The 16541-nt window shown below is 36.4% G+C and overlaps 1 protein-coding gene across 1 annotated transcript; it reads left to right on the top strand.

Annotated features, from left to right (window-relative positions):
• Positions 1–3495: 3495 nt before the first annotated feature.
• On the top strand, positions 3496–15410 carry LOC129269398 (polymerase delta-interacting protein 3-like). The gene is made up of 7 exons (XM_064105712.1): positions 3496–3696; positions 5144–5534; positions 6195–6401; positions 7417–7542; positions 10031–10138; positions 11348–11568; positions 12500–15410. The coding sequence occupies exons 1-7, from the start codon at positions 3611–3613 to the stop codon at positions 12657–12659; spliced, it is 1299 nt and encodes a 432-aa protein (XP_063961782.1). The 5' UTR covers positions 3496–3610; the 3' UTR covers positions 12660–15410.
• The last annotated feature ends 1131 nt before the right edge of the window (positions 15411–16541 follow it).

The raw sequence follows: 16541 nt of genomic DNA, 5'->3' as shown, positions 1-16541 counted from the left end.
CAACTTTTCAATCTTTCTATAATCTTCCAAAATAATCGATTTTATGCAGTGTGAGTGAAAAGTGGTTTCAATTTCCTCAGAAATATTTCATAAGTTATTTGTCACATGCCACTCATATAGATTATCTTTTGAGGGTAAAATATCTTGTTCGAAAATTTGAAACTAAATTGTCGAATTCCGTTATCTAAAATAAACTGTATGCATCTTATAATATAAGACATCATGGGGCGGGGGGAAGGAGGGGGGATAGACCATAGACCTAAAGATACTGAAAGATACTGAAATTAAATACATTGTATACTGAAATAAAATTTGTCACTATTTTTAAATTGAAGAGATAATTTTTTTTGTGGGCCTACTCATCCCATCTAAGCTTCTAGTCATCATGATCACCATGGGCGGAAATCCCAAAGGAGACAGGGGGGACGTGTCCCCCCTACCAAAAATAGTAGGGGGACACAATATCAAATTTCCCCCTACTATTTTTGGTCTGTTATGATGGAGAAAAATGCATTACTTCAATAATACTTGTGTTTTGGACTAAGGGTGAAAAACTTTTTTTTTTTTTTTTTGCTTGTCAAATTATTTGTGGGTTAAAATGGGCTTACATTTTGGGTGATAACCTTTTTTTTTTTGCTTGTCAAATTTTCAAGGCCCTGCCCCCATATACCTTTTTTGGGACAGATTTCCGCCCATGATGATCATAATAATATGATTAGAAGCCTATCGCGTGGCACCAACATTTTTTTGTAATTGAAGGAAAGCGGAAGGATTATCTGTTAACTGTATGCAAATAAGACTTTTTTGTTACTGCTATAAGCACAATGACCAATAACCATCTCAGTCGAACTTCGTCAACTATACACAACAAAAAAAGTAAGTCCCCCCTTAAACAAACATCAATAATTTCCGAACCAATGCGAGTTTTTAATACATTTTTACATAAGCGTGTAGGTAATTTTATAAGCTATCCTCTGAGTAAATGTTATGGACATATTTTACGTCATGCTTCAGTGAACATCGTCAAAAGGCAAAAATTTCACTTTTCAAAAGTCACAAGCCAAATATCATTACTTTGATTCCATTTTATTGGATCTAATTCCACAATCTCATCATGAAAAACAGTCAGAAGGCTTGTAAAAGGTACTTTCTAAAACTGAGACGATACAACATTTTTTGGCTAAATTTCACGGTTGAATAAACACAAGTCCGAATTTGCTATAATTGGATCTTTTACACTTTTCTATCAATAAAAATTATAGAATATGATGACAGTTATTTTTGGGAAGAGTATCTTCAACAATATTCATCGTTTCACGGTTCAATGAACATTTATTGAAAACAAAAAATACGATTTTCAAATATCACAGGCATGTATTGTTTCATTTTGGTAATTGAAAATGATATTTTCTCAACTTTTTCGTTATTTTCATGACCAAATAACATGCTTCAATGATTCAAAGGCGTTTAATTAAACTTTCACGCTTGAATGAACATGTAATGTGATTAGCTCTTTTTTACGTTATTGGAAAAAATGCAATTTGTAACTATAGATATCTGTCACAAACCTCCTTGCATAGTTCATTTGATTTGATTTTATGAAAATCCCGATGTTTAATGCATCAGCGAGCACACAATATTCGAAAATCATGCAAATGAGAAGAAAGTTCAATGCCTTGGCCCCACTCTGTGCCGTATCGAATGGTTATTTTGGTGTGCGCGCCTTTTGGATAGTGTTACTCTGAAGCCATGTGCGAAGTTTTATGAAATAACTGTTGGCAGAAGTAACAAAAACCGTCCATGAAACAAACCCTCATTTCATATTTGTTATAATTTTGACCTTCTCTCTCATAGACTTGTGTACATTATAGGTGCATATGTAAAGGAGAATGAAACCCTTGAAACCAGCTGAATTCATATCAAAGAGAAAAATCAAAGAAACATATTGTTGAAAGCTGAGGAAGATTGAATGAATAATAAGAAAGTTATGAGAATTTGAATATTGAGATCACTTATGCCATGTAGTTCCTCCCATTGGCAATGCGACCAAGATCTGTGATGTCACACACGTACAACTCCCTCATTACTTTAATACTTATTTCACTTATATTCTCACTTTTATAGAGTCTATCACAAGGTGAGGAGTTCTCTTTATGAGAGGACAAGTACAGAGGTTTCACAACATTATATCATTGATGAATCGTTTGTCATATGATTATAATGAGCAAAAGGAGATGTTTTGGGGTATATTTTCAGTGTCCAAAAGGGGAGAGTTGTTCATCTGTGACATCATAGATCTTGCGCTTAGAAACTGCATTGTATTAAGCGCTATATAAAAGCTCCATATTATTATTATTTTATTATTATTATTGGTCGAATTGCCAATGGGAGGATCTCCATAGCATTAGTGATCTCGACATTCAAATGCTCATAACTCTTCTATTGCTAGTCCTATTTTACTCAAACTTTTGTTGATCTTATTCTTTGATTTTTCTGCTTTCACAAAAGCTAACTTGCTCCAAGAGTTTCATTCTCCTTTAAGAATAAGTAACCCCTTATTCAATATGGTGGAACTTTTTTCAAGGCTGTCTTTAGCAATGTCATTTGGCAGTAATGTTTATCAATCTATGGGCAGAATTTTGTGCAAAAATGAAAATTTCAAATGTGACTTTAATTGCTGTTGTTTTTATCATCCATCAAGTTCTATCACCACACACTTTCCGAACTTTAAACATTTTCAGGGTTGAGCGAGCACATTCGAAAACTTAGGAATGAATACTCTTTATACTGCATAAATTTCTCATGATCAGCTTAATTTATGGACAAATCAGTGGTGGATCCAGAATAAAAAAAAATGGGGGAGGGGCCTATAATCGGGGGAGACACCAACATTTTCAAATTTTAACATGATCTAACAAGTTGTAGAGGATACTACCATAAACCCCTATGATGATACGTCACAATACAGGGGTCGCGGAACGGTTTCAAAGTGGGGGGGGGGGGCTGACCATGCAAAAAATCACAATCGTGTGGTCATATTTACATTTTACATGCTTTTGGAAAAAAGTGGGGGGCTGAAGCCCCCCCCCCCCGCTTCCGCGGCCCCTGCAATACTTTGTGCTCACTCAACCATGAACATACGATATCAAAATTGTGTGTGGGGTGGCTAAATGATGGATAGTAAAACAGCATAACACTATAAAATTCACCTAAAAACTTTTGCCCAATTTTGTATTTGCACAACAGAATCTGAAAAACGACTCTTGTGACTTTAAAAAATTGTCATTTTTAATTCAATCTTTAATTACTCATGCATGACTTAACCGATCAATCTCATTTTTCACCAGGAGTTGCTTTGTGAGGGTAGAAAACCACCTCCGAAATATCATATCTCAAAATAATATAATTCAAAAGTAACTGCAATTTGATTTAGGGGGGACTTACTTTTTTTGTTGTCTATATTATCTTCGTATTTTGCCTTTTTGAAACTACCATACGCGCGCGCACGACACACGCTCGTAACGTCGACACACGCGGATTGACATACGACGCAAATTTTTTCTTCACCGAAAAAATAATTAAAATAATTAATTTTGATTGGTTCGTCCAGATGAAAGTCATGGATAAGTCTTTAGATGACATAATCAGGGAAAGGAAAACATCTAAAACTTCTGTCTTTCAGAACCGTTTGGGGAGGTAAGATATTGTTCTTCGCGACGCCAGGTCCACGGCTCACACAGGATGCCATGACCATCACTGACTTGCGCAATCCTTACGCACGCATGTCTAATCAATCTTTCACAATTCTGTGATACGGCTGTTCGAATTTCACAGGAGCTAAATCGCTGGTACCGCACATAAGTTGTGCGTGGTATATCGCATTAGTTCGAGTGGTCACTGGCTGCACTTTGTCTTTGATTTGCACCCGGTTGGCATGCACTTGACTTGTGCAGAAGTATTTTTGTGAGAGTGTGTGCTACCTGGGATTTATCATTTAGCTCATTTGAAAGAAATTAAATGATATCAATAACACAGTCATTATTTAGCTTATTTTATTCTTTCATATCCTGAATTAATAAGTTGACAATTGACATGACAAAAGATTTTACGATTTTGAAAATTAAATCCAATGACTGTTAAAAGTGTTATTCAATCTTGAACTTGCGACAAAGTTATGTATTTGTACTATTTGGGTTCTTACAGATGTGTTTCAATCAGAAATTCAGGTATTCCTATGATTATTTATGTCTGGGATCGAAAGTTTTGCGTCACCATCGCATCGGAAAGATGTGACCAGGGGCAGGGCTTGTAACTTCACCGTGCAGCTATACAGGTGCACACAACAATGTCCAGCATTAGACTTGGAAATAGTCATACAGCCAATTTAGTCTATCCATACTAGTTATACTAATTAATACATGTAGACCTTTGTCTGTTTTTAGAAAAAGAAATGTAAAACTTTCGATATCAGTCATGTTCATAAGACTTGTCTGTGCATGATTTGCAATTACTCTAATTAAGCATTACTCCATTAGGCCTACCGACAAAAGAACAATTTTGCATGGTATGGTACCATCTGTTACAGTGTTACACTGTTAATGTTGGGAAATTAAGAAAAAAAGCACAATAATTTTTTTTTTTTTTAATACATTTTCCACCCTGAAATTAAAATTGGACGACCTTCTTTTTCTTAGTTACTCCACTGCAGGATTGCCGTGGAGATGGAGTAGTGCCCCCTAAATAGAAATCAAACACAGAACAAAATGCCTGTGACCTTACACAGGGATTATAAATTATATAATTTCACAATCCATCCATTGAAATATGAGAAGCAGATAGCTTCCAGATTTACCTGTTTGCCTTTACATCCAAGTAAATCCAAGCAAGTTATTACCACGAACTCAGTTTTCACAAAGAACCGAAAGCAAAGTATGGTTCTGTTTAATTCCTCGCTTGACCATCTAAGCTAGGATACTTCATACAGAGTAAGCTTGCATATTCATTTTACTCCCTAAAAGCCTCCATTATTGATCATTCAACATAATGTAGAGGGTACCAATTGTTTAGCTTATATTCTTTAATCTAAATCTGATAGTTTAAATTGCTGTAAAATCAATGCAACTCCTATTTGTTCACCATGCAGGGGGAGAGGTAGAGGGGGAGCAGGTATAAGCAGGGGTGGGAGAGCACCTCAAGTGAACCCCAGGGGCCAGAACAGAGGCAGGGGTAGAGGCAGTTGGCAAAAACAACAATTCCAGGAAAAACCACCAGTGATCGTTGATGCAAGACAGAAGCTGATCCAGAAAGCCCACCAAGGTGATGCCCGGGACCGACTGGCCAAGAAAGCAAGGCAGACCGATGCAAGGGAGAAGCTGACATCGAGGAAGAGGAATGCAGATGGACAGGTGGTGGGGCAACCAAGGAGTGGTGGAGGGCAACTGGGGAGTGGTGGGGGCCAACCGAGGGGTAGTGGGGAGCAACTACAATCTCCTAGTGCCCCTCAGAGCAGACCCCTTGCCAGAACAGTGCCAAATGTAAGAGAACCAGAATATATTTATCGAAAACATTTTATTCATGAAGATCACATGAAGAAATTTTAACTGGCTTTGATGGATGTTTATTGCTAGGTAGAGAATCTTTCACATTATCATCACAGGAACATTCATTTTGATGATTTGTTTTTTATTTATAATTCAATGATCGAATTACTGTCCTTCATGTATGAAGTTATTTAATCTCCAATATGACATTGACAATGATAATACATCACATATTCTTTTTATAGTAAACATCACATTATTACCTTAAAAATGCACTCCCTTTGGACTCTGACTTAAGACTGCATACAGTATCCTACTATTTAGAGGAAAATTAGATTAAGTTTGACATTAGTTTCTTGGTTCAAAGTTTATCTTGTATAAAATCAGCTACTTGTGAAGTCTATTACCGTGTACATGTAGGTAGTGCAGATGATAATGTGCATGTGTGTCAGGTAATAAACTGGTTCATATTTTCCCTTTATGCAACAATGATTAATTTGTCAGCATTGCCATTAGAATGCCTTCTGTTTTTTTTCAATGAATTGTAGAATCTGAGTTTGAGGACCGCAAGGCCAGAGGTCAATATACATGTATGTTAGATTTAGAATTGCTCGCAAGCATGAATTAAATATATATATTTTTTTCCATTGGCAGTTGGGTTCAACCTTTACTGTGCGTAACCCTGCAAGAGTGCAGAACAAGACGCAGATCACCATCCGGAACCCACCTCAGAAGGAATCCCCATCGCCTATTTCCATGGCATCCTCTCACCATGGTACCTCCGCTCGTCAGAGCAGCAATCCCTTACTGGCTGGTAGCAGTACTCTTCGAGTCACCAAGGCTGTTCCTCAACCTCAAAAGGTAAGTCACCAGTCACTGTCAACTTCAGAAGTTGACTATCCACTGTATGGGTCTTCCTCAGTCTGCCAGGGAATTCTTTGCAAAGTTTGACACATGTCTCACAGTCCCTCATTCTTTCCAAGAAATGTTTCACCAAAACAAAAATATGTAATCAAAATATATTCTTGATAAGGGATAATTAACCTTTCTCTCAGGTTTTCTGGTTATTGGGCTCACCCCTATGATTTGAAACAAAACTTCAGAAGCTTTTGTTTGATGCACTACAGTACCTGTGAAGTCATGTTAGTAGTCAGTTGGGGAGGGGGGGGGGGTGGCCAGTGAGCCCTTTATATTTCTTGCTATCTCTTTAAGAGGCTTTGCAGGAAAGTATTTGCAATCAATTGCAAATTCTGATGCAAATTATAATTTGATACATAAATGCTACCGGTAAGTAGAGCTATTTGCATGTTACAAGAAGCACACCAGCAATCGAGTGTAAATTGTCAATTAATTGCCAGAGTTATAATTAATATTTGGACCCAAATTTGACTTGCAATTGAGTGCAAGTTTCTTGCAACACCATTTAATGAAGCTTGTCAGCACTGGTGTATTGCCATTCTCTTTACACTGAGAGACCATTGCTTCTTAAGCAAGCAATACCAAGAATTAGTCAGAGTTAAAACTGTTTCATGCAATTCTACCTTGGTTTTAAAAAGAATGAGCTATCTCACCTATGTAGGATGTTTGATAAAGCTGAACGATCTTAAGTTGCACACAACTTCAGAAATGACTGGAATATTCTTCTAGGGTTGCCAAATCATATTTCCCATTAATTTCATTGTCTGGAGTAAAACTTGACATAGGCTCTATGATCTATTAAAACAAGCACTTGAATGCAAAGAATTGTTATCAGTCAAAATGTAGCATTTTTTTTATAGCAAGATAACAAATTAAATTTGGTGAAACTTGCAGACAGCTTTATGAAATGACCCCTGATTATAAATGTATTGTAATCATTATTTTTTGCGTATTATAGGTGCAGAGACCACCAGTAGTTGACTATCCACACTTTGATGATGACTTATTAAGTACTCCTCAACCAAATCCCCCTAAGGTACAGCGACGCACACCAGAAAGTGTAATGGCACAGAATAGAGCCTGGGTAAGTTTCACCATCAGTTAGCAAGTATTGGAATCTTACCAGTCTCACATACATGACATAGACAGTTGTTTATTATTTGGGCTATTCCAGAAATGTGTAGGTACTACCCCCCCCCCTCCTCCCCTAGAGAAGCTTGATAGTGATTTGACTCTGCCTTGTGATTCATAAGAAAATATGCACAATATCTTCTCTGATTGTCATGGCTCAAGTACTTTATGAAGGGAAGTGAAAATGGAAAAATCAGAGGAAAGGGAAAAGTTGATTATTCAATTGAAAGTGCCCCTCTGAATTTGATATTGAAAAGTTCTATTTGGGTTGAAATGTTCTTTTTGTGAGCATGTGAAAATCATTAGGGTTTAGGGTTTTTTACACTTGCATTTTAATGAGATGGTCGTGATTTCAAAACCCATCATGGCAGTCAGATCCATTGGTAAGACACGTATCTACCAGGCGCGCCGGAACACTTTCAGTTTTAGGGGGGCAAAATCCCGAAGGGGGCACAATATTTTTGACAGCGTGAGATACCGGGAGAGGGTGTGGGACCCCCCACGGTATGGACTTTGTGTAAAAATGGAGTATAAAACTTTAAAAGTTGCGTTTCTAAGAGCATTAAAAAATAAATATCTTGAGAATTAAACATATAATTTACTACGAAAGACTATACTCATAATTTATGAGAACCTATGAAATCTACGCGCAAAACGATCGCTTCGGAATGTGGTTTTCATGTCTGATCAATTAAATTACGTATTACGCTTATATTGACTCAAAATACCAGAAATTACATTTTTCATGCAATATCCTTTCAGAAACATTTATTTATGTACATTTACATACATGGATGACGCAAGAGAGCACAATCATCATAAGTTTCAAGTAATTCCTGTCAGAACAAGGAGTGTATTAAGCAGAAGAAGCGTAACAACAGAAACAAGAAATTCGAATGAATGTCTTTTCAAATTCGAATTGTCATACTGTTCTGACGTGGCAGACGTCGATAAGCACTTAAATCCTCATTCTATGCAAATCATTTCTGACATCAGCATTGGAGATAGTCCCTGATTATCAATGCATGGCAATACGTTTCATATTTTGTAACTGGAGGAAAAAGAAATATGACAAGCTTAATTGTCTACAATTTAAAACTTTTCTGAAAATCATTAATGTTTAAAACATTACTCGATTTATGTGTTTCCTTTTGCATGTTTTGTATGGCTGGGAAGCACTTTTGGATGACTCTTTCAAAATCTTCTTTTTTCTTTACATATTTTCTGGGGAAAATGTGACCATAACTAAGAAATGATGAATATCAAATTCCAGGAAATATTCATTTGTATATAATCATGAACTGATTAACAAACTACCGCAGTTCATTATGTACATTATGTAACATTATTTAGAAGAAAGCAATTACATTCCAATAGCGGATGTGGTTGACGGTACACCATGTGGAGTTTTCAAAAAAGTGGATAGAGGAAGAAGTGAAATTGATAGGGGAGGAAGTGGACAGTTGATAGTCGAGTAATTTTGAGTAGTTGATAGATGAGTACTCCTGCTCTGCACTCCATTCGCCGACTCAAGCTAGCATCTTCTCATTTATCCAATAATCCAACTAGTCAAGCCTCTTTAACTCTTTAACCTTTTCTGTTTTACCGTCATTTTCAGAACTACACACATTTTCAAGAAATATTACTCTAGGACCTACTCTCAATCTTCCAATTTCTCGCCTCGAGATGTTATGGTTTCTAGGCTTGACAGCTATGACATAGATTCCATATGTTGCTCGAGTAACTAGCGTTCACGCGCGTTAGTGATATCGGGTCCGGTCTGAGCGTTTCTGGGCGACCGTGCGTTTGTTAGCTGACACAGCCAGCATGCATTGGTGAACCACTTTCAATTTGCCATTCGGTTTTAGTCTGAAATGTATTTATTCATTAAAAGGTTAAACGTTATCACACTGTAATAAGATGGAAAAGGGGCTTATCAAAGGTATGTTTCACAGAGGGACATGTTACGGTAGTCAAAAGACGCAAGGCTTACTATGATATGTAATTGTCCCGTCAGGGGTGAAATTTTTTCATTTTTGACAATGGAAATTACAATTTTTAGGCAGAAAAGTGCCTTCATTGTTTACTTTTGTCCTTAAATAATTTGTAATTTTTCTACTTTTAGGGGGGCACATTGGGGGGGCAAAATCTTGTTTTGCCTCCCCAAAATTTTATTTGGGGGGCAAGTGCCCCCCCCCCCCCCGCTTCTGGGGCCCTTGGTATCTACATGTAAGGTATACACAAGTGAGTGATCAAGCCAGCTTTTGTATATACAATATTTTGGATGGGCCCACCATTGTGCAGAAACGATATGGTCCATGCATCTGACCCAGCTGGATCTGTCACTGGTATACATGTACACAAATGTATACAAACTTGTATGATTTTCTCTGCATTTTGAAGTCTGAATGCTACATTATCAATTATTTATTATGTTCCAGGCTTCAGGACTCTCAGCCAGACTTCATGCCCATACTCATACCCCGCCCCCAGGAACAAGACTCATTATCTCCAACCTGCAGATCAGTGTTACAGTGGACGATATCAAGGTACTGTAATAAGGCTACACAACTTTATGATAATGACAACGCACTATGGCAAGGCCTACATGTATATTAACAGAGGTGATGATGACAATTGCCGTTGATGCACACTGCTTTGCTGCCCTCGAAACATCCCCGTATTGACACTGGTTGTAATGTGATGATTAAACAACTTGCCTTTCTCTCCTGAAGAGCTGCACTGCAGTAAATCCTTATTTTCACAATGTTGCAAAATTAATTGTAATGTACTGCGAGAGTATAAACAAAGTGATATTCCATAACAGGTTTTCTCATAATTTACATGTTTATCACCTTAAAACAAAATTAAAATATTTTCAGTATTTTTGCTCTGAGCGCTTTGTAAAAATATTAATATAACTTGGGTAGGTACATGTAGATAAGCAATGTGCCAGTGTCATGTAGAGCGCTATATCATTTATTGATTTACCTACTGAATACAGTGGCAGTTGGCAAAGTTTTATTGTAACTACACTTGACTCTGCAGAGCTAGAACAGCAGAGCAGCCAGGCCATAGCAATGGATGGATACACTCGACAATTTTTATTATGGCTCCAAATTCAAAGTCGCATGTAATTGTCAAAGATTGCTGACTGGGTCTGTAATTCAGAATTAATTTAGTGCCACAGCTGTATTTATATACGGGTAATTCAAATTGAATCAAATTGAAATGGGATGAGCATGCTATTCAAAGGTTGTTCATTTATTGCCAGCTCTGCCAATTCATGAATATCAATGGAGTGTGGTGACGGTAACACGATTGCTGAGCAAAATTCTGTGATTCTAGTGCAGTTTTGTAAAATTGAGATACTTGCAGGGAATGTTCTAAAAATTGTATTGCCATTGTTTCAAGTTGAATTTATTTGTTTATGTATTTAATTAAGATGGGTAGCATTGATATGTCATCGCCTCGTAAACTGTGCAACAGTGCAGTTTGGATAATTTGTGTGCAACGGTATTGATGTTGCACGTCAGTCTCCCATTTGCTTGTGTACAAGCTATATGTGTTTCATAAAACTCATTATAACTGTTTTATACAAATTATGAGAGTGTTTCACAAACTCAATATAACTGTTTTATAAAAATTGTAATGAGAGTTTATATTGATCAAAGGATACTCCATTCATTAATTAGTGAATCATGTATTACTCCATTTTTTTCTATATTATGATCTTCCTGTTTTCTCTTAAATTTAAGGAATTATTCGGAGCAATTGGTGAATTGAACAAGACAAGGATGGTGAGACCAGGTCTTGCAGAGGTAGTCTACGTCAGCAGGACTGATGCCCTTCAGGCAATAAGCACTTATCACAACCGGGAGCTTGACGGGAAGCCCATGCTCTGTAAACTGGACACAAGCACCATTCCTGAGGCATCCGGGAACAGAACTATGCCTAATTCACTCAGTGACAGATTCAAGTGAGTGGTTTCATCATCAGTTGTCTTGCAATTTCTTCACTTTGTAATGATGCTGCCTTTGTCATTTGATATGATAGTCGCCTCACCGGCGACTGACTGGAATACTCCCCAGGGAGTGGAGGATGTGCACATACATGTATTGTGTGCAGGAATGACTGATTGAATCCGATGACTGGGGTAATAATATATCTTTAAAGCGCTTAGACATGTCGTTCCAATGTATTGTGCGCCATATAAAAGCGGAATATTATTATATTCTTTGAAGGTCAAAGGTCATGTTTGAGCAGCAAACTATTCAGTGGAAGTGCCATTCAGTAGTATCAGTTTTGCCTTTCATCATGAGGCTATTTTGACAAGGCCCTTTGGCTATCGGTATATCTTCAGTCACAACACTTGGAAGGAGTTCTTTGGCAAAAAAAAAAAAAAAATTATCTAAAATATTTGAATTATTTGAGTTTCTTTTCTTCATAAACTGAATACGATATTCAAATCACTCCAGAGCATTTTCATGGTCCTCTGCGCTTCAGCTTTATATTACTCTTTAATATATGTATATCATTATCATGTGAAGATAACCCCCCCCCCCCTGTACCCCTGATTGATAATACTACTTTTCACGTTGTCAATACTTGTTTGAATGGAAAAAAAAAAAAGAATTTTGATGTCAGGTAGTTGTTATCTTTGTATTTGTTTCATACCCTGCCAGCAGTTTCTGGGTCAGGTCTAAAACCATTCACAGAGCACTGAAACCTATCAGGCATCTGAGTCATCTGACAGGATAGACCTCTTAATATATGCAAAATGTTTGTGTACTTGAAATTCATGGCTCTAGGATGAGCACATTTATTTGGGGGTCATTTGATATTTATGTACATTTGGCTTCCTTAGACCATTTACTGATATGAAAGTTTTGACAAATTCTTTCTTTCAGGACCATGAGACCAGAGAACAATCCAAAGCTACCCTTTGAAACCATGCTAAAAGGAGGTGTACCTTCAGGCATAGATCCAGGAGTTGTCCAGAAAGCCCTCTTCAAGAAAGGAGCAGCTCCATCAGCTCAGAAACCAGTGGTTTTCACAGTGAAAATATGACTTCAAACCCTCATACTTGGGTTACTTCACAAACATTGAGTTGGTTGTTTCTATCCCCCTTGCGCTTATGCCTGTTTTGTACGTTTAATTTTATGAAAATAATATTGATATGAGAAGGATATTGCATATTCAGAATCTGAGATCAAATGCTGGACAGATGTCATTGATGATGGCTTTGCTGTTTATTGATCAAAACATACAGAGTTCGATGTTCCTCTGACTCGGTAAATAGAATGCTGCATCTTCAAATTTGTGTAGTTTTGAAAAGACAGGAAAGGTGACACTTCCCCCATTTTTCTCCCTTAAGGTGGATTTCATTTCCCGTGTAGGAAACCTAATTAATAATATTTGGATGTATGTTGTCAGATCCTATGAGGTCAGTGGAGTTGGAATTCCTCAAACTAGCTAGTTAAATACCTGATTTTGAGTGTTCAGTTCATTACTATAATAACCTTTAAATTGAGGTTGTATAATTGTGTATCTATGATGTTTTCCTTTTTCAGAGAAACATGATTTAGAAACCACCTGTCTAATTTTATGACAATATGATTTGTTTCCTTTGAGAATGTACAAGTTCATGTAATAAACAATTAATTGAGAGTTGAAAATTAGAATGAGTAAAAGATCTCGCTATCATTGAGGTCATTTGCGACATCAAATATTGTATCATTGTATTGTTTTGTAAGTAAAGTTATCTATGCCAAATCGAATCTCTGGACCATGTCACTAATAAAATTGTAAATTACTGGAGTAGTGAATAAATGGCTGCAAAAGATAGTGATGTATGGGGATGTGTGGCTAGACCATAGTCATGATCAAAGGGTAAATTGTCACTTTTCTACGCCCACATGACATTCTCTTTGGTCTCACCCCAGGTGGTCTCATCCCATTTTTGTCTGCAACCAGTTTGTCTACCACCCATTTGGTCTACTAGCAATTGCCATGTATTCCTTTTACCATTTCATCAGATTCTATAACTCACTTGGTCACACACTAGTTGGTCTAACACTACTATGTCTAACACCACTAAGACAAACACCATTAGTCTATGTGATTAGATAAACTGTTCATGAACAAAACTTTCATTTGACAAAGTCTGAATAAGTAAGATGAGGTGGAAACTAGAAATTGGCAGTTAGACAAAATTGGTGGTATTAAGGCAATCTCAGAAGTAAACAACTGCTTGTACACCAAGTGGATATACCTAACAACATAATTTTAAAAAGTTCTCTACCAACATTGAATTGGTTTTGTTTTGTTTTGGATGCAATGATTCTATTTCAAAAGTTATGCTAATTTTACATCTGAAACTTGAAATCAACTGTATGGCAATTCCATAAAATAACCTTTTTGTACGTCCAGCCCCAATTTTTTTACTTCACTTCATAAACTGACCAAGTTATTGATGGTCTTTTGAGAGCATTACAGACTGTCAAAAGAACCGGAAATCAGAGACAGGAAATGTCATGAAGGTCTCACATATAGGGGGTCGGACATACATTCAAAGTACCTTGAATAATCACATATGGTGTGATTGATTGCCAAGAAGCTCCATGCCCTGTCCCTTTTGTATGTCCATTTTTTTTTTCAATTGCATGATATGAATGATTTTTTCTAAAATGTTTGTACGACTTACATGTATACTGTATATGATTTTTTAAATAAATTTGATTGGGTTAGTGACAGTTTAAAGGTAGGTTAGGCAGGGGGTGGGGTGTGTTTGGAAGATGTCTAATGAATATGACCAACAATTGAAATTTGTATGTCTAGCTAGAGACCGTGTTGTAGATTGACATGGGTTTTTGGATACTGCAAGAAAGAAAGCTTCAAATAATTTCTGTAGAAGAGTTGTTACTGTTTATGTGATTGTACATAGGTAATATACAATGAGACATTTTCATGGTATTCTCTAGCAAATGGAAATTGAAGTACATGTGTCGAAACGTCTTGGATGTTTATTTTTACGTAAATATATTCTTGAGCTTTTCTTCAGGATATTATATATGCTAAAAATATAGATCTATGTATGTTTTTCTTTGTACATTAAATGTTGAAAATAACCATATCAGCTGAAGTTCTTAAAAAAAAAAAAACTGAGCTAAGCTTTGTCAAGAAAAGAAAATACAAAAAAGGCACAATCTCATTTGAATTTCATATTTGACCTTTTTTTCATCCATAACAATGGTTGATATCACCTTCAGTGTTGAAAGCTGGTGGTGGTTTTGGGATGATTTTACACTGGCCAGAGCACCAAAATTGAAATAAAGCAGGTGCTTGGGACAGACACAACTTGTTACTCCTTTAGTAATGTGATTGGTGTCCATAATTAATTTTGACTCTGGAGAGATATGTTTGGCAGTCAGATGCATGCTTCTAAGTTCTAACACAACACCAACACCCATGCTAACACCAAACTTTAAATCAACACATGCATTTTATGTTAAGAGAGTTTCTGAATAGTTCAATGAAGATAATATTGCACTCTATCTTAAATCCAACAATTATTGTATGATACTTAATAGAGTTCTTTGGTAGTTTTTGATCTCAAAGCAAAGAATGACTATTCTGAAGCAAATTTGTAGAACTTTGTGCAAAATTTTATCTCCTGGCACAAATATGAATGATAGTAGCTTCTCTGAAAATATTTAGGCTTGCATTTACCATTGGTTGTCAAATATGGGAAGTATGTACAGATCTTTTTTTATTAAAATAAATTGAATGTCTCCTAGTGAATTGGAAACAAAATGATAAGGCTGTTGTTTAGTTGTTTTTTGTTTATTTGTTACATTGAACTCTCTATTCTGGGTTTTTGACATTATGCTTCCTGTATTTGACAGAGTATCTTATTGCATTACTAAGGATGGTGAGTGAAAGTATAGGACCTTCCCTGAGAACAATTCAAATGCCAATGCAAAATGCCAACACCATCGGATCTTGCACATATGGAAAATTACCACACTCCATCTTGTTGGTTTTTACGATTTTTGGTTCTGTCCAATGGTTCGCAGCAAAGAACATGGTAATGCAATCCAAGTGTATCTTGCATATGCTTGGCACATTTCTATGCACTATTCTGTGACTGTTGGCTGGTTTGTCTATGCTCTTTTTTTTTCTTTTGTAGTTTCCTTGTTTATCAGATCCATCCTTAACTGATGGAATAAGATACTCTGTCAAATACAGGAACGGTTGCTATGCTAAAAATTTAATAAAGTTGCATCCTGGTATAGGTCAAATAGTTATGCTAATCCGTATTAATGTGAGTGCGTGTTCAATATGCAAATGTTTTCATTTCATGAAACAAAGCCCCTCCTGTTCTGGAGTTCATTTCATAAAGACTTACAATATTGATGATAACTACGGACACTATTCATTTTGCTTGAGGGGCTGCCAAGTCCTATTACCATGAGATTTGCCATAATGGCAAAGTTACCTTTATCTTTATGAAACAACCTCAATAGAACACGTTGGGTTGGGGGTTACAGATGGAGAAGGAAAACAGAATGAGTGGAGAAAAAAAGGAGAAGAAAAGAGAGAACAAGGAAGAAATTGAGATAATCAACCAAGGGAAGTCTGTGCAGTGTAAGTGTCATATCGCTTCCATTCAATTATTAAAAAGAATAAATAAGATGTAATCCCCCACCCAAGAAAAAAAAATCCTGGGTGCCACCCCTGTTTATAAATATAGATTCATTGAAGTAGAAAATAATGTTGATGCTAGGAGTGTACCAGTTGTTTTTCTAATATGGTTCGGCAATATTGAATTTTCATCAAGAAATTGCACCATATCAAATTAAACCATGCCTCTCCACCTGGGATACTTAATCTACTACAAATTAAAAAAAAAAGGGTTATTGTGCCCTTATAGAAACAAAAAAAATAATG

Source organism: Lytechinus pictus, chromosome 10 (genome assembly GCF_037042905.1).
Source record: "Lytechinus pictus isolate F3 Inbred chromosome 10, Lp3.0, whole genome shotgun sequence".
NCBI classification, from domain to species: Eukaryota; Metazoa; Echinodermata; class Echinoidea; order Temnopleuroida; family Toxopneustidae; genus Lytechinus; species Lytechinus pictus.
Note: the sequence above shows the minus strand (reverse complement) of the source record. Positions and strands in the feature narration are given on the sequence as shown.

Excerpts from the sequence above, each read along its gene's own strand:
- LOC129269398 (XM_064105712.1), top strand. The coding sequence starts at position 3,611 with ATGAAAGTCATGGATAAGTCTTTAGATGACATAATCAGGGAAAGGAAA. Across the intron at positions 3,697-5,143 it reads TTTCAGAACCGTTTGGGGAG|GGGGAGAGGTAGAGGGGGAG; the intron begins GTAAGATATTGT and ends TTCACCATGCAG. Across the intron at positions 10,139-11,347 it reads TTACAGTGGACGATATCAAG|GAATTATTCGGAGCAATTGG; the intron begins GTACTGTAATAA and ends CTTAAATTTAAG.